Source organism: Oncorhynchus clarkii, unplaced genomic scaffold (genome assembly GCF_045791955.1).
Source record: "Oncorhynchus clarkii lewisi isolate Uvic-CL-2024 unplaced genomic scaffold, UVic_Ocla_1.0 unplaced_contig_641_pilon_pilon, whole genome shotgun sequence".
Classification (NCBI taxonomy): Eukaryota; Metazoa; Chordata; class Actinopteri; order Salmoniformes; family Salmonidae; genus Oncorhynchus; species Oncorhynchus clarkii.
Window position 1 is genome coordinate 24549 of NW_027258873.1, and position 25443 is coordinate 49991.

Here is a 25443-nt window from a genome sequence, read left to right on the forward strand (position 1 = left end):
CAAATAAAATTAGATTTGAAACTACAGTAAGATATCTGCCCCATGCAGCCATGCCCCAGCATTACAAACCTACTGACTCTGTGTAGACCAATGTCTTTACAGCCACCTGTACTGTTATGTTACACACTGCCTGCTACAGTCATCATATCATATGTTTTCTAGAGGTCAAAGGTCATTCCTACAATGATAATCCATACTGTTATCAGTCAGTGACTCAAGTGTCTTTATAGCTACCAAACGTACTGTAGTGTACACTCCCCGCTTCAGCCAGTATCCCATAATGATATCACTCACCAGGGGGAAAGGTCATACACTACTAAGCCACGCAAAAAATGTATGTGAACTTTGGCCTCGCCAAAGACTTATGGTGACGCCAGTTTATATGGTGTTTTAGTTTTACAGCTGGTTTTACATCTTGAACTATTTCAAACACAATTGAGTCCATACTAGCAGGACGTTTTGAACCCAGAAACAAATATTTAAGTACTCCCTCCTTGTTTCAGGCAGTTTTCTTCCGTTTGGTGCCTAATGAACATGACCCTGATTATTTTTCTAGCTGTCAATCATCAAGGAGGCCCCGCCCAGCCCATGGTCAGCCTGTCGTCGTCCCCTTCCGGTGTTCAGCCAATGACCATCCAGGCTCTGACCACCACGGCCCCCCTCCTGACCACCTCAGCAAGCCCCCCAGCTCAGACCATCGCATCACATCACATTCAACAAGTTAGTTTGTTCACCTGGAGTGAGTGTGTGTGTGTTATGTTTGATGAGACTCATTAACCCTAAGAATATCAACACACCAGAAAAAAATGATTTGTTCTTTGCATTCAAATCTATTATTGTCCTAGTATTTGTTTCATTTCTAATTTATTTCAATGGAACAGAACTGCTCCCTCAGGCTTATAGTCTAACCCTCCATCTCTCTCTTTCTCTCTCTCTCCCTCGCTCTCTCTCTCTCTCTCCCTCGCTCTCTCTCTCCCTCTCCCTCGCTCTCTCTCTCTCCCACTCGCTCCTCCTCCTCTCAGGTATTGCTCCAGCCCCAGTTTATCAAGGCTGAGTCTCTGCTGCTTACCACCCTGAACCGTGACCCCTGTATGGTCACTACTGTGGCCTCTCCATGCATCACCTCCCTGGCCACCACCACATCCCAGAGCACCCACTCACTGCAGGTAGGAACCACAGCCCAGAGCACCCACTCACTGCAGGTAGGAACCACAGCCCAGAGCACCCACTCACTGCAGGTAGGAACCACATCCTAGAGCACCCACTCACTGCAGGTAGGAACCACATCCTAGAGCACCCACTCACTGCAGGTAGGAACCACAGCCCAGAGCACCCACTCACTGCAGGTAGGAACCACATCCTAGAGCACCCACTCACTGCAGGTAGGAACCACATCCTAGAGCACCCACTCACTGCAGGTAGGAACCACATCCCAGAGCACCCACTCACTGCAGGTAGGAACCACATCCTAGAGCACCCACTCACTGCAGGTAGGAACCACATCCCAGAGCACCCACTCACTGCAGGTAGGAACCACATCCCAGAGCACCCACTCACTGCAGGTAGGAACCACATCCCAGAGCACCCACTCACTGCAGGTAGGAACCACATCCCAGAGCACCCACTCACTGCAGGTAGGAACCACATCCTAGAGCACCACTCACTGCAGGTAGGAACCACCAGCCCAGAGCACCCACTCACTGCAGGTAGCAACCACATCCCAGAGCACCCACTCACTGCAGGTAGGAACCACATCCCAGAGCACCCACTCACTGCAGGTAGTAACCACAGCCCAGAGCACCCACTCACTGCAGGTAGGAACCACATCCCAGACCACCCACTCACTGCAGGTAGGAACCACATCCCAGAGCACCCACTCACTCCAGGTAGGAACCACCACCACAGCCCAGACCACCCACTCACTGCAGGTAGGAACCACCACCACAGCCCAGACCACCCACTCACTGCAGGTAGGAACCTCCACCACAGCCCAGACCACCCACTCACTGCAGGTAGGAACCACCACCACAGCCCAGACCACCCACTCACTGCAGGTAGGAACCACCACCACAGCCCAGACCACCCACTCACTCCAGGTAGGAACCTCCACCACAGCCCAGACCACCCACTCACTCCAGTTAGGAACCACCACCACAGCCCAGACCACCCACTCACTCCAGTTAGGAACCACCACCACAGCCCAGACCACCCACTCACTGCAGGTAGGAACCACCACCACAGCCCAGACCACCCACTCACTCCAGGTAGGAACCACCACCACAGCCCAGACCACCCACTCACTCCAGTTAGGAACCACCACCACAGCCCAGTCCACCCACTCACTCCAGGTAGGAACCACCACCACAGCCCAGACCACCCACTCACTGCAGGTAGGAACCACCACCACAGCCCAGACCACCCACTCACTCCAGGTAGGAACGAGATGGTAGGAATAGTAATGTCATAAAGTAGTAACAGCATTTAGAAATGGTCATTTTCCCGAAGAAAAATAGTCTAAAAGTATTTTTATGGTAGTGGAAGAATAGAAAGTATTGTGGTGTATAGGACATCGTGTCAAACATACTGCCTGTTTGAGGGGGAAACAAACTCAATATACTTGATGATGACTAAAACTGAATGGAAACTGTGTAGAAATGGTCTTGGACCTACATTCATACAGTTTCCTCTGTCCAGCTCACTAATGCAAAATTCCAAAAAACGATGGATAGAGAACAATTTCTTACACATTTTGACGGCAATGGTATCTAACACATTTTTCATTGCGGCCCTCTGGACGTCGTTGAAGCCCGAATGAGTTTGACACCCCTGATCTAGATGCTACTTTAGTGATTGTCTTCTTAGAAACAATGTCTCTCCTCCCTCTTTCTTTCTTTCTTTCTCCCTCCCTCTCTTTCTCTCCCTCCTCTTTCTTTCTCCCTCTTTCTTTCTCCATCCCTCTCTTTTCTCCCTCCCTTTCTCTTTCTCTCCCTCCTCTTTCTTTCTCCTCTTTCTTTCTCCATCCCTCCCTCCCTCTTTCTCTCCCTCCTCTTTCTTTCTCCATCCCTCTTTCTTTCTTTCTCCCTCCTTCTCTTTCTCTCCCTCCTCTTTCTTTCTCCATCCCTCTCTTTCTCTCCCTCCTCTTTCTTTCTCCATCCCTCTCCCTCTTTCTCTCCCTCCTCTTTCTTTCTCCATCCCTCTTTCTTTCTCCATCCCTCCCTCTCTCTCTTTCTCTCCTCCCTCCCTCCATCCCTCCCTCCCTCTCTTTCTCTCCTCCCTCTTTCTTTCTCCATCCCTCCCTCCCTCTCCTCCCTCCCTCCTTTCTCCATCCCTCCCTCCCTCTCTCTCCTCCCTCTTTCTTTCTCCCTCCCTCTCTTTCTCTCCCTCCTCTTTCTTTCTCCATCCCTCTCTTTCTCTCCTCCCTCTTTCTTTCTTTCTCCATCCCTCCCTCCCTCTCTTTCTCTCCCTCCTCTTTCTTTCTCCATCCCTCCCTCCCTCTCTCTCTCCTCCCTCTTTCTTTCTCCCTCCCTCTCTTTCTCTCCTCCCTCTTTCTTCTTCCATACCTCCCTCCCTCCCTCTATCTCTCTCTCCCTCTAGGCTCTGATGAGTGGTGGCACCTTCCTGACCACAGTGCCAGTGATGATGGACTCTGACAAGCTGCCCATCAACCGTATCACAATCAGCAGTAAACCTATGGGCCTGCCCCCCAAGGGCGAGAAGCGCACCGCCCACAACGCCATCGAGAAGCGCTACCGCTCATCCATCAACGACAAGATCCTTGAGCTTAAAGACCTGGTGGCCGGGACTGAGGCCAAGGTATTAATATTGGAAATATATACATATATTAAAAAAATATATATATAAAATATAAATATTATTTGCAACATACATTTTAAGCAGGAGATTCCCGTTGAGATACAGTAGAGCTTTCAAGAACTGAATCATCTGACAGAGAAAAGTAACTGGCTGTGTCCAAATACACATACTAGCGTACTACATTCTGCATACTCATTTAGGCTGATCTAGTTTAAGTCACTCGTCTTTTCCGACTCGAGTGTTTGACAACAGCTGATAATTAGATAAATTGACACGCTGTACCAAAACGAACGAATAGCAGGAATCAACACAATCTCATATTAGATGACTCATTTGGAGTACTATTACATTTAAAAAAAAATACTATACATTAGATATTTTTTTGCGTACTGTTTAGTACGCTAGTATGGGTATAGGGACACGGCCACTGTTTTGTTTGTGGATTCCAATGTCAAGACGTTAATGCTGTGTTCGTATTATATTGAAGAAAAGCTCATTGGTTGCATTCAAATGCATACTGTTTATCAGAGGCTCTTAAAATCTTGCATTACATTTGTATTCACCTTTTTCATCTGCTAAGCAGCTCAACAAGTTGTTGTATTTACCTTTTTCTTCTGCTAAGCAGCTCAACAAGTTGTTGTATTTACCTTTTTCATCTGCTAAGCAGCTCAACAAGTTGTTGTATTTATCTTTTTCATCTGCTAAGCAGCTCAACAAGTTGTTGTATTTACCTTTTTCATCTGCTAAGCAGCTCAACAAGTTGTTGTATTTACCCTTTTCATCTGCTAAGCAGCTCAACAAGTTGTTGTATTTACCTTTTTCATCTGCTAAGCAGCTCAACAAGTTGTTGTATTTACCTTTTTCATCTGCTAAGCAGCTCAACAAGTTGTTGTATTTACCTTTTTCATCTGCTAAGCAGCTCAACAAGTTGTTGTATTTACCTTTTTCATCTGCTAAGCAGCTCAACAAGTTGTTGTATTTATCTTTTTCATCTGCTAAGCAGCTCAACAAGTTGTTGTATTTATCTTTTTCATCTGCTAAGCATCTCAACAAGTTGTTGTATTTATCTTTTTCATCTGCTAAGCATCTCAACAAGTTGTTGTATTTACCCTTTTCATCTGCTAAGCAGCTCAACAAGTTGTTGTATTTACCCTTTTCATCTGCTAAGCAGCTCAACAAGTTGTTGTATTTACCTTTTTCATCTGCTAAGCATCTCAACAAGTTGTTGTATTTACCCTTTTCATCTGCTAAGCATCTCAACAAGTTGTTGTATTTACCTTTTTCATCTGCTAAGCAGCTCAACAAGTTGTTGTATTTACCCTTTTCATCTGCTAAGCAGCTCAACAAGTTGTTGTATTTACCTTTTTCATCTGCTAAGCATCTCAACAAGTTGTTGTATTTACCCTTTTCATCTGCTAAGCATCTCAACAAGTTGTTGTATTTACCTTTTTCTTCTGCTAAGCATCTCAACAAGTTGTTGTATTTACCTTTTTCATCTGCTAAGCATCTCAACAAGTTTTTGTATTTACCCTTTTCATCTGCTAAGCATCTCAACAAGTTGTTGTATTTACCCTTTTCATCTGATAAGCAGCTCAACAAGTTGTTGTATTTACCCTTTTCATCTGCTAAGCAGCTCAACAAGTTGTTGTATTTACCCTTTTCATCTGCTAAGCAGCTCAACAAGTTGTTGTATTTACCTTTTTCATCTGCTAAGCAGCTCAACAAGTTGTTGTATTTACCCTTTTCATCTGCTAAGCATCTCAACAAGTTGTTGTATTTACCCTTTTCATCTGCTAAGCAGCTCAACAAGTTGTTGTATTTACCCTTTTCATCTGCTAAGCAGCTCAACAAGTTGTTGTATTTACCCTTTTCATCTGCTAAGCATCTCAACAAGTTGTTGTATTCATCTTTTTCATCTGCTAAGCAGCTCAACAAGTCGGCAATTCTGAAGAAGGCAATAGACTACATCCGCTACCTGCAGCAGTCCAACCAGAAACTGAAAAAAGAGAACATGGCCCTGAAGATGTCTGCCCAGAAGAACAGTGAGTGGTTCTTCTCCTCCCTGCCCTGGCTCTTCTTCTCCTTCTATGCCTGCCCTTTCCTCTCTTCCATCCTCCCTTTATCATGATCCTATTGTTATTCTTTATGAAGAAGAAGGATTCTTCATGGCTAAAGCTTTTAATTGCTTAAAGAAGTGCTTTGTGAAATGCAGTCATTTTCTGATAGCAAGTGCTTGTTGTGCTCAGATCAAGAGCTGGGCCCGTATTCATAAAGCTTCTCAGAGTAGGATCCCCCTGTCCATATAATTGTATTCATTATGATTTAAAGGCTAAACTGATTCTAGATCAGCACTCTGAGACACTTTATAGATACAGATATAGTTGTCATAACAGTGTGATGAGGTTGGCCTGAACTATTGTGAGGTTCATCCTTTCTTTCTCTCTTTCTCTTCTCCTCTCTTTTCTCCTCCTCTCTCCTCCTTCCTCTCTCTCCCTCCTCTCCAGAGTCTCTGAAGGACCTGGTTGCCATGGAGGTGGATGGCCCACAGACGGACGTAAAGAGCGAGCTACCCACCCCGCCGCCATCCGACGTGGGCTCTCCCACCTCCTACTCCCACTGTGGCAGCGACTCAGAACCCGACAGCCCCATGGGGGAGGACAGCAAGGTGGGTTTCACAACCTGAGACGTGAAACCTCACTGAAAAGCATTGAGTGGAGCCAGTCAGGAGACTGGATGTTACCCGTAACTAGGGTTGAATATTCAGAGGTGGAAACTTTCCGTGGGAGTTAACGGGAATATACGGGAATTAATATTAATACCATTTAAATGTAGATTTTTTTTGCATTGGATATATTTACCATATCATATGAGACATAAACCTTTTACCTTATCATAAGTAGACACAATTGCAAATTATTAAATCCTTCCAATAGAAAAAACCCCGATTTAGTTACTAATTTAAGTTTAATTAAATGAGTTGACTCTTCACATGGGATGATTTCACTGAACAACAAAAAGGGAATATTGAATGATCCCCAATGATCCATGGAATCTCCCAACAACGTTTTCAACATACATCTGTAAAATGATAGTCTAGAAACTAAAGCCTTGGTTGTCTTCCTCTCAAGCTTCTATGTCTTCTCCCTGGACCTCCTCAATGTCCACCTCTTGAACATCAGACTCTGAGGCCTCATCTTCACTATCACTTTCTAACCTTGTTGAGGATGGCTCATTGTCAGGCTCAAAAAGCCTCAAATTTGCCTGGATGGCCACCAAATTTTCAACCCTTGTGTTGGTCAGCCTGGCTTTGGTTTGTGTGTTTCAAAACAAGGAACAGTTGCGCTCTGATGCGGCTGACGTTGGTGTGATTTGGAGGATGATGGAGGCAACAGGGGAAAGAACCTCAGATCCACAAAGTCCCTTCCACCAGGTGTCTGATGAGATATGTTGGCACAACTGCCATATTGCATCTCCATCCCAAAGCTCTTGCTTGGAAGTGTACTTCGCCAGACTGCCAAGAACCTTGCCCACATCCAGGCCAAGGTGGCGAGACACGGTAGTGATGACACCATAGGCCTTGTTGATCTCTGCACCAGACAGAATGCTCCTGCCAGCATACTTGGGGTATTTCAAAACTGCAGTTTCCTCTGCTTAGAGCAACAGTGAAGTGGGCAGGACAGTACAGATTTCTTCTCTTACATCTGCGAGTCTGAACATCAGACAGGATGGCATTGTCTCCCTCAATCAGTGCAATGGCTACTGCTATAGGTTTCAGGCTGCTTACCACTCTCTCCCAAAATACATAATCCAGGAGGATCCTCTTGATGGGGCTGTCCATATCGGCAGACTGTTTCTTGGAGAGACTCCTTCCCCTCCAGGACACTGTCAAACATGATGACAACACCACCCCAACAGGTGTTGCTGGGCTGGGCAGCTTCAATGTGGTGCTCTTATTCTTCTCACTTTGCTTTGGTGAGGTAGATTGCTGCTATAACTTGATGACCCTTCACATACCTAACCATTTCCTTGGCTCTCTTCTAGAGTGTATCCATTGTTTTCAGTTCCATGATGTCCTTGAGGAGCAGATTCAATGCATGAGCAGCACAGCCAATGGGTGTGATGTGAGGGTAGGACTCCTCCACTTTAGACCAAGCAACCTTCATGTTCGCAGCATTGTCTGTTACCAGTGCAAATACCTTCTGTGGTCCAAGGTCATTGACTGTCTTCAGTTTATCTGCAATGAAGAGACCGGTGTGTCTGTTGTCTCTTGTGTCTGTGCTCTTGTAGAATACTGGTTGAGGGGTGGAGATGATGTAGTTAATTATTCCTTACCCACGAACATTTGACAACCCATCAGAGTTGATTGCAATACAGTCTGCTTTCTCTATGATTTGCTTGACCTTCACTTGAACTCTGGTGAACTCTGCATCCAGCAAATGAGTAGATAAAGCATGTCTGGTTGGAGGGGTGTATGCTGGGCAAAATCTCTTCCAATACACATTGCCTGTGAGCATCAGAGGTGAACCAGTTGCATACACAGCTCGAGCAAGACATTCATCAGCATTTTTTTGACTACGTTTCTCCATTGAGTTAAAAAAAACTTCTGATTCCAGGAGGACCATAGGCTGTTGCTATCGATAAGATGTCTGATTCATCATTTTCACCTCGAATAGAAGTAAAGGGACTTTTGTCAGAGGTTGCTTGTTGTGAGCGCTGAGGGAACTTTATGCACTTGGCCAGATGATTCTGCATCGTTGTTGCATTCTGCACGTATGATTTGACACAGTATTTGCAAATGTACACAGCTTTTCCTTCTACATTAGCTGCAGGGAAATGTCTCCACACATCAGATAGTGCCCGTGGCATTTTCCTGTAAAGATGAGAAAAAATACAATTCCATGTAAAGATAAATGGTTAAGCAGTTAGATTAAACAACTCCTTTGTAAGATAAATGTTTTAAAATGAAACATGTATGGAAACAGGTGAATTAACACTCCTCAGTTAGCAGGCTCAAGCAATTAAAACCAACATGGTAGCAGAAACTAACTAGCATAAATTGTTAACAAGTTATAAATGATTTAAACACACTTTGCTGTAGGCTACTATTTACTAGTTAACAAAAAATCATGTTTGTCATATAAAATATATTCACCCCACCCAGTATTGCAATCAAAACTTACCAGAAAGCATGTAGTCCTTGGCTCAGACAGTGTATTAGTGTGGGCTCAATAGTATCTCATTAGTGTGCAAGATCTTGAGAATTAGCTGTACATCTGATGGAAGAGTGCACTGCACATGTGATGGGTGAATGCACTGTCCATGCAGAGGGTTGGAATTCCATTGAATTGGGGATAGTTTAACCAAAATATGCCACAGACCTAGAATTGCCTTGCCTGTACCACAAAAAAGGTTCACTGTTATAAGCTAACATTTTTTGATGAATTTAAGCAAAATTCCCCAAATTCCAGGGCTTAACTTCCCATGGAAAATTCCCGGAAAGTTTCAGACCCATTGCAACCCAACCCATAACTAATGCTTCTCGTGACTTTAAGAAAGGAGCTTGAAAGATGTTGGACTTCTCAGCTATAGTTACCTAGAATAGAACGCTATGAAAGGAAATTCTCTAGCAACATGCATCCTGTAGCAACAGGCTAGTACAGGCTGGAGACAAACTTAAACAGAGAAGCTAAACCGTTGTTTTGTTCAATGGCTAACCATTGGTGTCTCCAATTATCATGTAAGGTAAATTATGATAATAAGTTATAGTTCTTAGTTCTAACTCCCTGATTACAATTCTAGTTCCAGTTCCATCTCTGCCTCTTGCTTTAGTTCTATTTCTAACCCTGACTCCTTGTGTTCTGTCCTCTCCCGTCCAGCCGGCGGTCAATCTGATGGACACGTCCTCGTCCACTCCGGGCAGTGCTGGCATGCTGGACCGCTCCCGCATGGCGCTGTGCACATTCACCTTCCTCTTCCTCTCCCTCAATCCCCTGGCTGCCATGCTGTGTGGAGGGATGGGCTCCAGCACCACCGCTAACAACCAAGCAGTGCATCCTGGGACAGGCAGGATCATGCTGGGCCTAGACAACGCAGGTATGGAGGGAGGGAGGGAAAGGGGGAGGGTGGCGGAGGTGTGTATCTTACTCCTAGTGAGTTCATCTAATACTCCCATGTGTATTTTCTTGTGAGTCCATCTCTTCTTTGTCTGTGTGTGTGTGTGTTTGCGTGCGCGTCTCAAACTCATTATGTGTTGTTGTATCTCCAAAAGTCATTCTGTGTGGGTGTCTCCAAAAGTCATCCTCTCTCTGTGTTTTCCTCCTAGCTGACTCGTGGGGCTGGATGGACTGGGTGCTACCCACTCTGTTGGTGTGGCTGCTGAATGGTGTGCTGGTGGCTGGGGTTCTGGTCCGAGTGTTGGTCTATGGAGAGCCAGTCACCAGGCCCCACTCTGGATCCTCCGTGCTGTTCTGGAGGCACCGCAAGCAGGCAGACCTCGACCTGGCACGGGTGAGAATATGGAAAATGTGATTTTGTCAAAATGGCATCCTATTCCCTATATAGTGCACTATGTAGGGAATAGGGTGTATGGTGTTCACTCACTGCTGTACAGTGGTTCTTCCTTTAAAAGTTGCAAGCTTATGCTGCGACCATTAGTGCTAGATGGTGGCATTCTGTCATTGCGCCACACTATCACAAGGCGGAGTTAGAACGCTGATCTATCGATAGTCTAAACTGTGGCACAAATTGACTGTCTTTTCGTAAATGAATGGAAGTGTTTTCAGTCTGAGAGTCTCCTCTGGCACTAGAGTCCTGCATCAGGCAACAACAAAAAAACTGTCGCTGTGTGCCTGGAGTTAAGTGAGAACTTGGGTAAATGAGGGAATTACACTTTACATGTGGACTGACGATTTTCCCAAAAATAGGCACGTTTGGCTTTTGGTTTCTTTCACTAAAAACATAAATAAATAATTCTAAATAACAAAACTGGCTTTATTTACAAATTATTAAGAATGTCTCACCGCGTGTTCAAGAATGGCCTTTTTCCCTTTATTCAGATTATAACCTCTCACTTTCAGTTATTTGAAAACAAAATCATCTCCAAAATATCATATTGTGGTTAAACTCAAATATTCTAATAGATAAAAAAAAAACATGATTAATTGGAACCTTTATCAAGTGGAAGGGGGGAGAAGTAAGGAACTTGTCTGTCGGCCCTGGATTAAAGACCAAAATTGGTAAAAGAAAATTGTGATAAATAAAAATACAGTGCCTTGCGAAAGTATTCGGCCCCCTTGAACTTTGCGACCTTTTGCCACATTTCAGGCTTCAAACATAAAGATATAAAACTGTATTTTTTTGTGAAGAATCAGCAACAAGTGGGACACAATCATGAAGTGGAACGACATTTATTGGATATTTCAAACTTTTTTAACAAATCAAAAACTGAAAAATTGGGCGTGCAAAATGATTCATCCCCTTTACTTTCAGTGCAGCAAACTCTCTCCAGAAGTTCAGTGAGTATCTCATATATCTTATATCATGAAGAACATGGAACACACCAGACAGGTCCGAGATACTGTTGTGAAGAAGTTTAAAGCCGGATTTGGATACAAAAAGATTTCCCAAGCTTTAAACATCCCAAGGAGCACTGTGCAAGCGATAATATTGAAATGGAAGGAGTATCAGACCACTGCAAATCTACCAAGACCTGGCCGTCCCTCTAAACTTTCAGCCCATACAAGGAGAAGACTGATCAGAGATGCAGCCAAGAGGCCCATGATCACTCTGGATGAACTGCAGAGATCTACAGCTGAGGTGGGAGACTCTGTCCATAGGACAACAATCAGTCCTATATTGCACAAATCTGGCCTTTATGGAAGAGTGGCAAGAAGAAAGCCATTTCTTAAAGATATCCATAAAAAGTGTTGTTTAAAGTTTGCCACAAGCCACCTGGGAGACACACCAAACATGTGGAAGAAGGTGCTCTGGTCAGATGAAACCAAAATTGAACTTTTTGGCAACAATACAAAACGTTATGTTTGGTGTAAAAGCAACACAGCTGAACACACCATCCCCACTGTCAAACATGGTGGTGGCAGCATCATGGTTTGGGCCTGCTTTTCTTCAGCAGGGACAGGGAAGATGGTTAAAATTGATGGGAAGATGGATGGAGCCAAATACAGGACCATTCTGGAAGAAAACCTGATGGAGGAGTCTGCAAAAGACCTGAGACTGGGACGAAGATTTGTCTTCCAACAAGACAATGATCCAAAACATAAAGCAAAATCTACAATGGAATGGTTCAAAAATAAACATATCCAGGTGTTAGAATGGCCAAGTCAAAGTCCAGACCTGAATCCAATCGAGAATCTGTGGAAAGAACTGAAAACTGCTGTTCACAAATGCTCTCCATCCAACCTCACTGAGCTCGAGCTGTTTTGCAAGGAGGAATGGGAAAAAATTTCAGTCTCTCGATGTGCAAAACTGATAGAGACATACCCCAAGCGACTTACAGCTGTAATCGCAGCAAAAGGTGGCGCTACAAAGTATTAACTTAAGGGGGCTGAATTATTTTGCACGCCCAATTTTTCAGTTTTTGATTTGTTAAAAAAGTTTGAAAAATCCAATAAATGTTGTTCCACTTCATGATTGTGTCCCACTTGTTGTTGATTCTTCACAAAAAAATACAGTTTTATATCTTTATGTTTGAAGCCTGAAATGTGGCAAAAGGTCGCAAAGTTCAAGGGGGCCGAATACTTTCGCAAGGCACTGTATATACTAGTTTCATTTAAGGACCAAAAAAATGCCAGCTGTGCCATATAGATTGTAAAATAGTTGAAGAGATAAACATATTGTTTTTTTTAATGGTAACTGTGTTCATAAAAAAAATATGACATTGCTACCAAAGAGAACAGACGAAATTGACAGTTTTCATCAAACCAGCTTCTTTCAATGGTGCCACACGTTCCAGGGTTAGGACTGTAACCACCAGAGGACTTGAAAACAATGTTTCCATAACCTACTGCAGGCCTGAAACCTAAGGGTTTAACCTTCTGAATGAATGATTATATTGAAGATAGAATGAGTCCCGAGAGCCCATCCAACGATTATTATTGTTACTTTTAACCCTGCATTATAGTTCTATAAAAGCCCCTTAGATAGTAGATAACAACACTTGTTTTTTACAAGGGCTATTAGCAGGACAATAGACATGATGTGGTCCCAAAAACACCTCTCTGACATAGGGTCCAGCATATCTCTTGATGTCATTGAATGTCTCGCCAGCTTTGATCCATGGCTGGCCTGCAGCATGCAAAGTTCTTTGTTTGTCAGACGAGTCATTGGGTCAAAACAAGAGAACACACATAGTTAATGTTCTGAGGAAGAAAAAATAAAATACAAAATAATTAGTGTCTTACAGAGCCTTTCTCTAAGTTCACTCCAGTTTCTTCAACTGTCTTCTGACTGTGATTAGAGCGATGCTGATGTTGTGCGATGATGCCAGCAGATTCCAGATTGCCGATCGCTCATCATCTTGAACCATCAGTGAGTCGATGGCTTGAATGGTCTCCCTGGAAACGAAATACAATGTCAAAATGTGCAGCGTACAGTAAAGACCAACAGTCAATTTATTTAGGCATTATTTTTAGCATTATTAGGCCTATTTTACAGTATTGTAGCCTACTGTACCTGTTCATTTTCCTGGGCTTTCATGTTCGGCGTAACACCGGCAAATAGCACTGTCCATGACCATAATCCCCAAGTCAAACAGTATTTTACCCAGATGTTTAATTATTCAAGGCTTTTTTCTCTTCTCTGTGCTGGAGTTCTTTTAAGTCGTCCACCCCTGATGGGCTATCAGCAGGACAACACGCTGCGTTGTTTTCTAACCTCATCTGGATGGTTCCATAACTAATTACTATGTGAATAAATATCACTGAATGACAGAAATATTGGAATAAAGTAGGCTAATGAAAGTAACAAATTGTTGCTTTCTGGACACCCAAAGTCATCCAATTGTTATAAGAGGATTTGAAGCAGTAGCCTACCAGCGTGTAGGGTTTTCAGCACCGTTTTGCGCTCCTCTAAGACAAGCATGGGGACTAGACTTGATTAATCTATTTGGGTATTGGTTAGCCTGCAATTAGGGTGTGGAAATGTTCGGATTACTTTGCTCTTCACTCGCAGTCACTTAGTAGCCTACTCCCGACCGGTCACGTTGTACAGTGCCATATTTTCCTAATGGAAACGCAGAGGCTTTCGTTTTTCTTGGAATAGACACACCATAATATTAATCAAATGAATTAAGCTAAATTTCTTATTCAATCCCGTGTACTATGTTCTTAGAAAACGGTTTTAAATTCGGTAGTACAGCCAATATTAAAAACAGTCAAATGCTTCTCAAAGATGCCCTCAGGTGGTCAAACTAGCAGTAACTAGCATTAATGGCAACAATGGCTGACACTTAAATAAAATAACGTGCCATAGAATTCTGTGGCAGCCCGCAAGCTGTGCTGCAGTGCAACGCAACTTTTAGGAAGAACCACTCTATAATGTAGATAGAAACGGGGAAATCCAAGAGGTTGCGATAAAATGAATGTCAAAACAGTTTTCTTTGCCCTATGTCATTATAAATTACACAGAATGAATCGTTATATTGTTCTCTACAATATTATAACCTTAATAAAGTTGTACTTTACACGGTTGACAAATGTAACGTTCATTTGCTGTGAGCATTTAGACTACTCCGCTGTAGGATGTATCTCTTTCAGATTTGGTGTTGTGAGGTGGAATCATTTGGAGGTGTTTCAACTGGTTGGACCACTCAAAAATCAATTGGATACCTTTGTCATTTTCACCTCCAGATCCTTGTCTTTCATTGCCTATAACTGTGATCAGTCTACATTGAGAGGGGCTGTTTCCACGGTGATTTAAAGGGAGAAGACTCAGAAATACACAATGAAAACAGGAACAGATTGTCTTCGTGGAGGGTGGATATTGAAATTCAGTCTTTTAGCTTTGTAAATAAATGTATATTTAGGCCCCATTTTTTTGTTTTGTATTTAGTGGATTTCATTTAGAAAACGCCGATGTCAGTTGACATTCGAAGTTCGCTCCGCCCTGCCGCAGAGCAGTGCCACAGAGTTCTATTGAGCAGTGACCACTTTTTGATCATGCCTGTGATGACATTCCATTCACTCTAAACATGCTAAATTCTCAGAGTAAATCGCTGGTAACCTTTGAACCATATATGGTAGAGGCATGGGGTTGGAACTATTGTTTTTCTGACAGAATTTTCTATTGGATGGACATATTTCTATAAACCGTGAATTAATTAAGAATTGTATGGGTCAACAGTCAGAAGCTCATGAGGTCAACAAACACACACACACCCATCCCCGCCACACACACACCCCTTCCCCCCCACCATCCATACTTACCCACCTCTCTCCCAACCCCCAATAGGGAGACTTTGCCCAGGCCAGTCAGAACCTATGGACCTGCCTCAAGGCCCTGGGTCGCCCCTTACCCACCTCTCAGTTGGACCTGGCCTGTGCCGCCCTGTGGGCCCTGCTCCGCCTCTGCCTCCAGCGACTAGGGGTGGGTCGCTGGTTGGCTGCCAGGGCTGGGGGGCTCCGCGCCAGGGGGCTCCGGGAGGATGCTCGCATGAGCAGCCGCGACGCTGCCCTGGTCTACCACCGCCTGCACCAGCTGCACATGACCGGTAGGTGGAAATTGGAAACGGGACTTGACCTGTGGCTCAAATGCTAAGGGTAAGGCTAACCTTGTCTACCTTGTCAATGTTACCAGCTAGTTGATTGATATGATTTAAGTGTCATACACCTACCGGTACCCAGCCCACATGGGCTTACAAGACTACAGAACAAAATAACATTTGACAAATTATATGCATACAGTGATCATTGCCGGTACAGCTACCATCTAGCCGCGCTACACAGCCGGCTACCATCTAGCCGCGCTACACAGCCGGCTACCATCTAGCCGCGCTACACAGCCGGCTACCATCTAGCCGCGCTACACAACCGGCTACCATCTAGCCGCGCTACACAGCCGGCTACCATCTAGCCGCGCTACACAGCCGGCTACCATCTAGCCGCGCTACACAGCCGGCTACCATCTAGCCGCGCTACACAGCCGGCTTCCATCTAGCCGCGCTACACAGCCGGCTACCATCTAGCCGCCCTACACCAACAATACATTTCTCCTTCTCCTCCAGGCATTATGAACAAACATGCCCTGTCTGAAACATGCCCTGTCTGAAACAGAATTTAAGCCTCCGCTCGTCCCGTTATCACCAACGTGTCCCTGCTCGTCCTGTTGTCACCAACGTGTCCCTGCTCGTCCCGTTGTCACCAACGTGTCCCTGCTCGTCCCGTTGTCACCAACGTGTCCCTGCTCTTCCCGTTGTCACCAACGTGTTCATGCTCGTCCCGTAACCAGAATACCTCAGGGTTGTCACCAACGTGTCCCTGCTCGTCTCGTAACCAGAATACCTCAGGGTTGTCACCAACGTGTCCCGTAACCAGAATACCTCAGGGTTGTCACCAACGTGTCCCTGCTCGTCCCGTAACCAGAATACCTCAGGGTTGTCACCAACGTGTCCCTGCTTGTCTCGTAACCAGAATACCTCAGGGTTGTCACCAACATGTCTCAGATCCTCATACATAGGGAAATAAAACAAACACTAAATGGATTCAGATTTCCCCAAGATCACACAGTAGGTACATTCTCTCCTCTGCAGTACTACTGTCCAATACAGAGTTATCCACTAGCTCCCTACTCCTACACACTTTATGTAGACCTGAGAAGAATGGATGTGTGTTTTCAGGAGTCTTTGTCTGAAAATCCTGTGTGTTTTCTGTGTTTGTTCAGCCAAGCTGTCTATAATCAACGGGTGTGTGTGCAGGTAAGCTGGGCGGTAGCCACCTGTCTGCGGTTCACATGGCTCTGAGTGCTGTAAACCTGGCCGAGTGTTCAGGCTCCTGTCTCCCCGTGGCCACGCTAGGAGAGATCTACGTCTCTGCAGCCCTACGAGTCAAAGCCAGCCTACCCAGACTCCTTCACTTCTCCTCCGTGAGTAACCGAGTTAGGTTACCAAGTGGTGTGGGGGAGAGGGGGAGGTGTTGGCTATAATGTGTGGTTTGTTGCTCAGTGTATCGTGTGTGTCTCTACCTCGTTACTCACTCCTGTATCTACATGTCTCTCTCCATCCCCAGCGTGTGTTCCTGAGCAGTGCCCGCCAGGCGTGTCTCTCCTTCAGTGGCAGTGTCCCCCCGGCCATGCAGTGGCTCTGTCACCCTCTGGGCCACCGCTTCTTTGTGGACGGGGACTGGGCCGTCCGCAGCACCCCCAAAGATAGCATCTACAGCCAGGCAGGGAACACAGGTCAGTACTGTAGACACACCTGCTGCACTGTTGGAACTAGAAGCACAAGCATTTCACTACACCCGCAACAACATCTGCTAAACACGTGTATGTGACCAATAGCACCTTATTCCCTGGTATATAGTGTACAACTATTGACAAGAGCCCCTCAGAAGAATGAGCGTTGAGAGGCTCTACAGGTGGGCAGCTTGTGTCTTTACGAAAGGAAACACCTGTCATGGAAACTGGTTATGATGAAAGCAATATGGGCAACAAGTTTTCATTGTCTAAATTGGTTGCCATGACTATGCTAACCCTAATTCTTCTCTCTCTCTCTGTCTCCGTAGTGGACCCTCTGGCCCAGGTGACCCAGGCCTTTAGGGAACACCTTTTGGAGAAGGCTCTATACTGTGTGGCCCAGCCCCGGGGGGAGAAGACCCCCAGTGATGGAGAAGGGTAGGTGCAACACACAGCCAAATAGTGTTCTCAGGTTATCTGCAGAAGTCTTAAAAGTTGACTTTATCAATCCCACAGAATTTTAGCCAGTGGTGGCTAAAGTTAGCTGACGTTTCTAGTGGCTGTAAAAAAAAACATTTTAAAAAGGCCCATTGTCTACTTTCAGGGCGTGGAGAACCATCTAACATGGAGTTGTAAAATACAGAATGTTGACTTATTAATATTTTACGCCTTATTTTGTCTTAAATTGTCTACAATCCCTTTTTGAACAAGCCTTTTACGTCTTTTAAATACTTTTAACTAACTACAGTTGAAGTCGAAAGTTTACATACACCTTAGCCAAATACATTTAAACTCAGTTTCACAATTCCTGACATTTAATCCTAGTAAAAATTCCCTGCCTTAGGTCAGTTAGGATCACCACTTTATTTTAAGAATGTGAAATGTCAGAATAATAGTAGAGAGTGATTTATTTCAGCTTTTATTTCTTTCATCACATTCCCAGTGGGTCAGAAGTTCATTGCCTTTAAATGGTTTAACTTGTGTCAAACGTCACCCACAATAACTTGGGTGAATTTTGGCCCATTCCTCCTGACAGAGCTGGTGTAACTGAGTCATTTATTTATTTATTTTTGACCTTTTATTTAATTAGGCAAGTCAGTTAAGAACAAATTCTGATTTTCAATGACTGCCTAGGAACAGTGGGTAAACTGCCTTGTTCAGGGGCAGAACAACATAATTTTTTTATCTTGTCAGCTCAGGGATTCAATAGTGCAACCTTTCGGTTAATAGACGAACGCTCTAACCACTAGACTGACTACCTGCCGCGGTTTGTAGGCCTCCTTGCTCGCACACGCTTTTTCAGTTCTGTCTCAAATTTTCTATAGGATGGGGTCAGGGCTTTGTGATGGCCACTCCAATACATTGACTTTGTTGTCCTAAGGCCATTTTGCCACAACTTTGGAAGCATGCTTGGGGTCATTGTCCATTTGGAAGACCCATTTGCGACAAAGCTTTAACTTCCTGACTGATGTCTTGAGATGTTGCTTCAATATATCCACATAATATTCCTCCTCATGATGCCATCTATTTTGTGAAGTGCACCAGTCCCTCCTGCAGCAAGGCACCCCCACAACATGATGCTGCCACCCCCGTGCTTCACGGTTGGGATGGTGTTCTTCGGCTTGCAAGCCTCCCCCTTTTTCCTCCAAACATAACGATGGTCATTATTGGCAAACAGTTCTATTTTTTTTCATCAGACCAGAGGACATTTCTCCAAAAAGTACGATCTTTGTTCCCATGCTCATTTGCAAACCGTAGTCTGGATTTTTTATGGCGGTTTTGGAGCAGTGGGTTCTTCCTTGCTGAGCGGCCTTTCAGGTTATGTCGATATAGGACTCGTTTTTCTGTATCTATACGGATATAGATACTTTTGTACCTGTTTCCTCCAGCATCTTCACAAGGTCCTTTGCTGTTGTTCTATTTGCACTTTTCACACCAAAGTACATTCATCTCTAGGAGACAGAACGCGTCTCCTTCCTGAGTGGTATAACGGCTGCGTGGTCCCATGGTGTTTATACTTGCATACTATTGTTTGTACAGATAAACGTGGTACCTTCAGGTGTTTGGAAATTGCTCCCAAGGATGAACCAGACTTGTGGAGGTCTACAATTATTTTCTGAGGCTGATTTCTTTTGATTTTCCCATGATATCAAGCAGTGGCACTGAGTTTGAAGGTAGGCCTTGAAATACATCCACAGGTACACCTCCAATTGACTCAAATTATGTCAATTAGCCTATCCGAAGCTTCTAAAGCCATGACAATTTTCCAAGCTGTTTAAAGGCACAGTGAACTTAGTGTATGTGAACTTCTGACCCACTGGAATTGTGATACAGTGAATTTTAAGTGAACTAATCTGTCTGTAAACAATTGTTGGAAAACTGACTTGTGTCATGCATAAAGTAGATGTCCTAACCGACTTTCCAAAACTATAGTTTGTTGACAATAAATTTGTGGAGTGGTTGAAAAACGAGTTTTAATGACTCCAATCTAAGTGTATGTAAACTTCTGACTTCAACTGTAAGCTGTGTGTGTTCTCTCAAGGACAACTAATAGTATTTTAAATACTTAACTCAGCTGTGTGTGCATTCCTCAGGGAGAACTAATAGTATTTTAAATACTTTTAACTAACTAAACTGTGTGTGTATTCCCCAGGGAGTATGCGGATGCTCTGGAGTACCTTCAGCTGTTGACTAGTGCATCAGACGCCGCCGGAGCCAACACCCAGTCCTTCGCCATCGGATCCAACATGGCCACCGTCACTGGTATGACTCCTGGCCTTATATTTATGTGTCTATATGCTGTGGTCCGAGTTTCACCTCTGCAGTTCAGGCAAAATACTGGGTGTCTCTCATTTAGGGTGTACTTGACAGTGTATCTGTAGTCTAAAGTGGCTTCCTCTTCTTATCTCCTTTCCTTCAGTCACACTGATCTTCAGTAACATGTCTCTATCTTCTGACATTGCTTCCACTGATCCCTGTGTTGTCAGATCAGTGCAATCAAAGACAAGGAGAGGAAGCCACTCTAGACTGTTGAGATGCCCCCTCAGATAGCCTCGCTCCTTTCAGCACCTCTCTTTCTCTCGCTCATTTTCTCTGAGAGGAGATGGGAGGTTAAAAGGCATGGTCCTCTGCATCGCTCCATCTACCAGTCCTGTCAAGCCTCTAATCATCTTGGAGAAGTAGCTAGAGAAGGAAGAGCGTTTGAAAGGAGACTTTTCTTGGCATGGTGTTAGATTGCCCAGTCAGCATAGCTGTCTCTTTGTGTGAGTGTGCGTTTGATTGGATGTGCTTTATTAGGATCTCCATTAGCCGACGCCAATGGGAGCTATTCTTACTGGGGTACGACACATAACCAAAAATACATTACAGACAAAATACTTTACATTTTAATGTGTGTGTGTGTGTGTGTGTGTGTGTGTGTGTGAGATGCGCGCGCACAATCAGTTACACATACGTCAGTACATACACACAACAAGTAGGTCACATGGGGGAGAGGCGTTTTTTATTATTATTTGTAAAAATGTATTTCACCTTTTTATTTAACCAGGTAGACCAGTTGAGAACAAGTTCTCATTTACAACTGAGACCTGGCCAAGATAAAGCAAAGCAGTGCGACACAAACAACAACACAGAGTTACACATGGAATAAAGAAGCGTACAGTCAATAATACAGTAGAAGAAGAAAAAGGGAAAAAAGAGTCTATATACACTGTGTGCAAATGGCGTGGGGAGGTAGGAGATGTTGGCTTTGGGGATGACCAGTGAGAGGTACCTGCTGGAGCGCGTGCTACGGGTGGGTGTTGTTATCGTGACCAGTGAGCTGAGATAAGGCGGAGCTTTACCTAGCATAGGCTTTTATAGATGACCTGGAGCCAGTAGGTCTGGCGATGAATATGTAGCGAGGGCCAGCCGACTAGAACATACAGGTCGCAGTGGTGGGTGGTATAAGGGGCTTATAATAGACTGCATCCAGTTTGCTGAGTAGAGTATTGTAAGCTATTTGTTGTGCCGTGAGGTGTTGCTTTATTTGTTTTTTGAAACCAGGTTTGCTGTTCACTTGTGCTATAAGAGATGGAAGGGAGTTCCATGCACTCATGGCTCTGTATAATACTGTACGTTTCCTAGAATTTGTTCTGGACCTGGGGACTGTTAAAATACCCCTGGTGTCATGTCTGGTGGGGTAAGTGTATGTGTCAGTGCTGTGTCTAAGTTGACTATGCAAACAATTTTGAATTTCCAACACATTAATATTTATTATAAAAACTCTTAGCCAAGAGAGACTGGCATGCATAGTATTTATATCAGCCCTCTGATTACAAGGAAGAGCCAGACGTGCCGTGCTGTTCTGGTCCAGCTGCAGCTTAACTAGGTCTTTCCTGCAGCACTTGACCATATGACTGGACAATAATCAAGATAAGCTCTAACTAGAGCCTGAAAGACTTGCTCTGTGGAGTGTGGTGTCAAAAAAGCAGAGCATCTCTTTATTACGGACTGACGTCTCCCCAGCTTTACAACCATTGAATCTATATGTTTTGAACCTGATAGTTTACAATCTAAGGTAACACCAAGTAATTTAGTCTCCTCAACTTGTTCAATAGCCACAACGTTCATTACCAGATTCAGCTGAGGTCTAGAACTTCGGTAATGATTTGTACCAAATACAATGCTCTTAGTTTAAGAAACCACTTTATTATTGGACACCCATTCCAGAATGTACTGCTACTCTGTTAAGGGTTTCAGTGACTTCATTAGCTGTGGTTGCTGATGTGTATATGGTTGAATCATCAGCATACATGGACACACATGCTTTGTTTAATGCCAGTGGCAGGTCATTGGTAAAAATAGAAAAGAGTAGAGGGCCTAGAGAGCTGCCCTGCGGTACACCACACTTTACATGTTTTACATTCGAGAAGCTTCCATTAAAGAAAACCCTGATATGGCAGAGGGTGAAAAGCCATAACGCATACATTTTCTCAACAGGTTATGGTTAATAATATCAAAGGCTGCACTGAAATCTAACAGTAAAGCTCCCACAATCTTCTTCTTATATATTTATTTTGTGCCAGTCATTTGTGCCAGTGGAGTACATGTTGAGTGCCATTCTCTATAAGCATGCTGAAAGTCTGTTGTTAATTTGTTTATTTGGTCAAACACTATTTTTTTCTAACAGTTTGCTAAGCTGGCAGAAACCTGATAGGTCTGCTGTTAGAAGCAGTAAAGGCCGCTTTACCACTCTTGGGTAGCAGAATGACTTTGTCTTCCCTCCAGGCCTGAGGACAAAGACTTTCCTCTGGGCTCAGATTAAAGATATGACAGATAGGAGTGGCTATACAGTCAGCTACCATCCTCAGTAGCTTTCCATTTGTATTTTTTATTTAACCCTTATTTAACTAGGCAAGTCAGTTAAGAACAAATTCTCATTTACAATGACAGCCTACCATCTAAGTTGTCAATGCCAAGAGGTTTGACATTATTGATCGATGACAATAATTTTTCCACCTCTCCCACACTAACTTTACAAAATTCAAACTTACAATGCTTTTCTGTCAGTATTGTTTTTTTTTATGCATGTGTACGATGGCTCACTGTTCGTTGTTGGCATTTCCTGCCTAAGTTTGCCCACTTTGCCAATGAAGTAATCATTGAAATAATTGTCAACATCAAATGGTTTTGTGATGAATCAGCCATCTAATTTGATGAAAGCTGTGTTGGCCCAATGTTAAGCCAAGGAGGTCTTCTCCCTTGGAGAGATGTGGCTATCAGTATAGCTGCAGTATTAGCAGGGTGTGACCATGCCAGAGGGGGAACATGCCAGAGAACAGATTGAAACTCAGGTCGTCATCAGCAGCTGGATTTGATCATGTGTGAAAGGGAGAGAGATAAAGGAAGGAATAGTGTCTGTGTTTCAGCATGTCTGGATAGTCCCACATAGATGGTTTGTAGATAGATGTTCTAAACCTGTCAACATCATGTCAACTAACTATCCTCTAACCTTCAACATACATTTAAACCTAGCCCTAAACCTAAACTCTTCCCTAAACTTAACCCTAGGCCTCACCCAAAACATAACCCATGCCCTTATCCTAAACCTAACCCCAAACTGAACCCTAAACATAACCCTGAAGTTAACCCCAGCAAGCTGTTGTGTATGAACAGAGTTCCAGTTGATATCTCTAGATCAGCTACAGGAACTATCCCAATAATAACCTGTCTCTGTGTGTATTTTCTTTGACTGTGTGTGAACCTTGTCTGGGACCTCCAGGCTGTGACCTTCATTCCAAATGGTGGTCGTCGGTTGCCGTGGTGATCATTAACTGGCTCCAAGGAGACGACGCAGCGGCTGAGAGACTGTACCCCGCCGCCGAGCACCTGCCCCGTAGTCTACAGACTGCAGAGTGAGTGTACACACACACACACACACACACACACACACGCAAGCGCGTGTACACACACACACACACAGCCGAGGGACTGTACCAAGCTGTAGTAGAACATTCGGAGTGACATACAGATTACCCCAGTTCTTCTCCACCACCTTTCTGAAAAGAGTTGTTCATGTGTCCTCAGGAGTCCGTTGCCCAAGGCGTCTTTGAACACGTTCCGAGCGGTGCGCGCCATGCTGACCAAACCAGAGAACTGTCAGCTGAGTCTGAGCCACAGTGAGAGGGCCAGCGGCCTGCTGAGAGACAGCCTCAACCTGGGACCACACTGTCACAGCAGCAGCCTAGACAAGGTACACATACACACACACATATATATATATATACACCCCCACATACACACTATATATATATATATATATACACACACACACACACACACACACACACACACACACACACACACACACACACACACAGAGACACAGACACACACACAGCAGCTATGGCCAGAGCTGTGGTGCATTGTAGTTGCATTGCATGTGTCTCTCAGCTGGGTGCAATGTTCCTGCAGTGCAAGACAGAGCTGGGCCCCATACAGCACAATGGGCAGGAGACATCAATACACCCTGACACACTGTTACTGCCTTTCAAACTAATGTCATTTTCAATACGCACACCCAGGTCGCAGTTGTAAATGACAACTTGTTCTCAACTTGCCTACCTGGTTAAATAAAGGTGAAATATAATTTTTTTAAATATAAAAAAATAAGGTTTGCTTCTCTCTCTCTCTCTCTCTCTTGGTCTGTCTCTTTCTCTCTGTCTCTCTCTCTCTTTCTCTCGGTCTTTCTCTCTCTGTCTCTCTCTCTCGGTCTCTCTCTGTCTCTCTCGGTCTCTCTCTGTCTCTCTCTTGGTCTCTCTGTCTCTCTCTCTCTCTCTGTCTCTCTCTTGGTCTCTCTGTCTCTCTCTCTCTCGGTCTGTCTCTGTCTGTCTTTCTCTCTCGGTCTCTGTCTCTCTCTCGGTCTTTCTGTCTCTCGGTCTCTCTCTGTCTCTTGGTCTCTCTCTGTCTCTCTCTTGGTCTCTCTCTGTCTCTGTGTCTCTCTCTCTCTCTCTCTATCGGTCTCTCTCTGTCTTTCTGTCTCTCTCTCTCTCTCTCTTGATCTCTCTCGGTCTCTGTCTCTGTCTTTCTGTCTCTCTCTCTCTCTCTCTCTTGATCTCTCTCGGTCTCTCTCTCTGTCTTTCTGTCTCTCTCTTTCTCTCTCCCCAGGTGGTCCAGTTGCTGCTGTGTGACCTGCTGCTGGTGATGCGGACTAACGTGTGGCGTCTGCAGCAGAGCTCCAGTCCCGGGGGTCTCTCCTTGCAGGCCTCCCCGGCCGAGCTGCACGGCTTCCAGCAGGACCTCTCCTCCCTCAGGAAGCTGGCCCAGAGTTTCAGGCCCGCCATGCGCAGGGTAGGGCGTGGAGGAAGACATACATACACATGTAGACACGGGCACATACATGTATATGGACACAGGTTGATCTAGGTAGATTTCTGACTTCTCACTCATCAAACACTGTTCTCTCTCCATCTCAGTTGTTTCTTCATGAGGCAACTGCCAGGCTGATGGCTGGGGCCAGTCCCACGCGAACACATCAGCTCCTGGACCGCTCGCTCAGACGCAGAGCCACCCCCGGAGCCAAGACGGGTAACTGCAGAGTTTTTTTGTAGTTTGCGTGTGTGAGAAAGGTTGGAAGTTCTGTGGGTTTTGTGTTCCTTTTTAAGCCTTTCATAATGAGGTCGAAAGGGACACGGCGCGATATGAGTGTTATCTGTGTAGTATCCCTCTCTGTATCCCCACAACTCA

At 44.6% G+C, this 25443-nt stretch overlaps 1 protein-coding gene across 1 annotated transcript in view; it reads left to right on the top strand.

Annotated features, from left to right (window-relative positions):
* The window catches only part of LOC139399005 (sterol regulatory element-binding protein 1-like), a gene marked incomplete at its 3' end in the record, with an annotated part of 30421 nt that extends 5137 nt beyond the window's left edge, over positions 1-25284 (top strand). The window contains 16 exon segments of the mRNA XM_071144642.1: positions 557-720; positions 1023-1166; positions 3595-3813; positions 5741-5855; positions 6318-6478; positions 9690-9906; positions 10136-10320; positions 15280-15538; positions 16742-16908; positions 17052-17220; positions 17547-17655; positions 19871-19980; positions 23480-23612; positions 23785-23950; positions 24865-25047; positions 25173-25284. Of these exon segments, the coding sequence (XP_071000743.1) occupies positions 557-720; positions 1023-1166; positions 3595-3813; positions 5741-5855; positions 6318-6478; positions 9690-9906; positions 10136-10320; positions 15280-15538; positions 16742-16908; positions 17052-17220; positions 17547-17655; positions 19871-19980; positions 23480-23612; positions 23785-23950; positions 24865-25047; positions 25173-25284 (2613 nt within the window).
* Between the last annotated feature and the right edge of the window lie 159 nt (positions 25285-25443).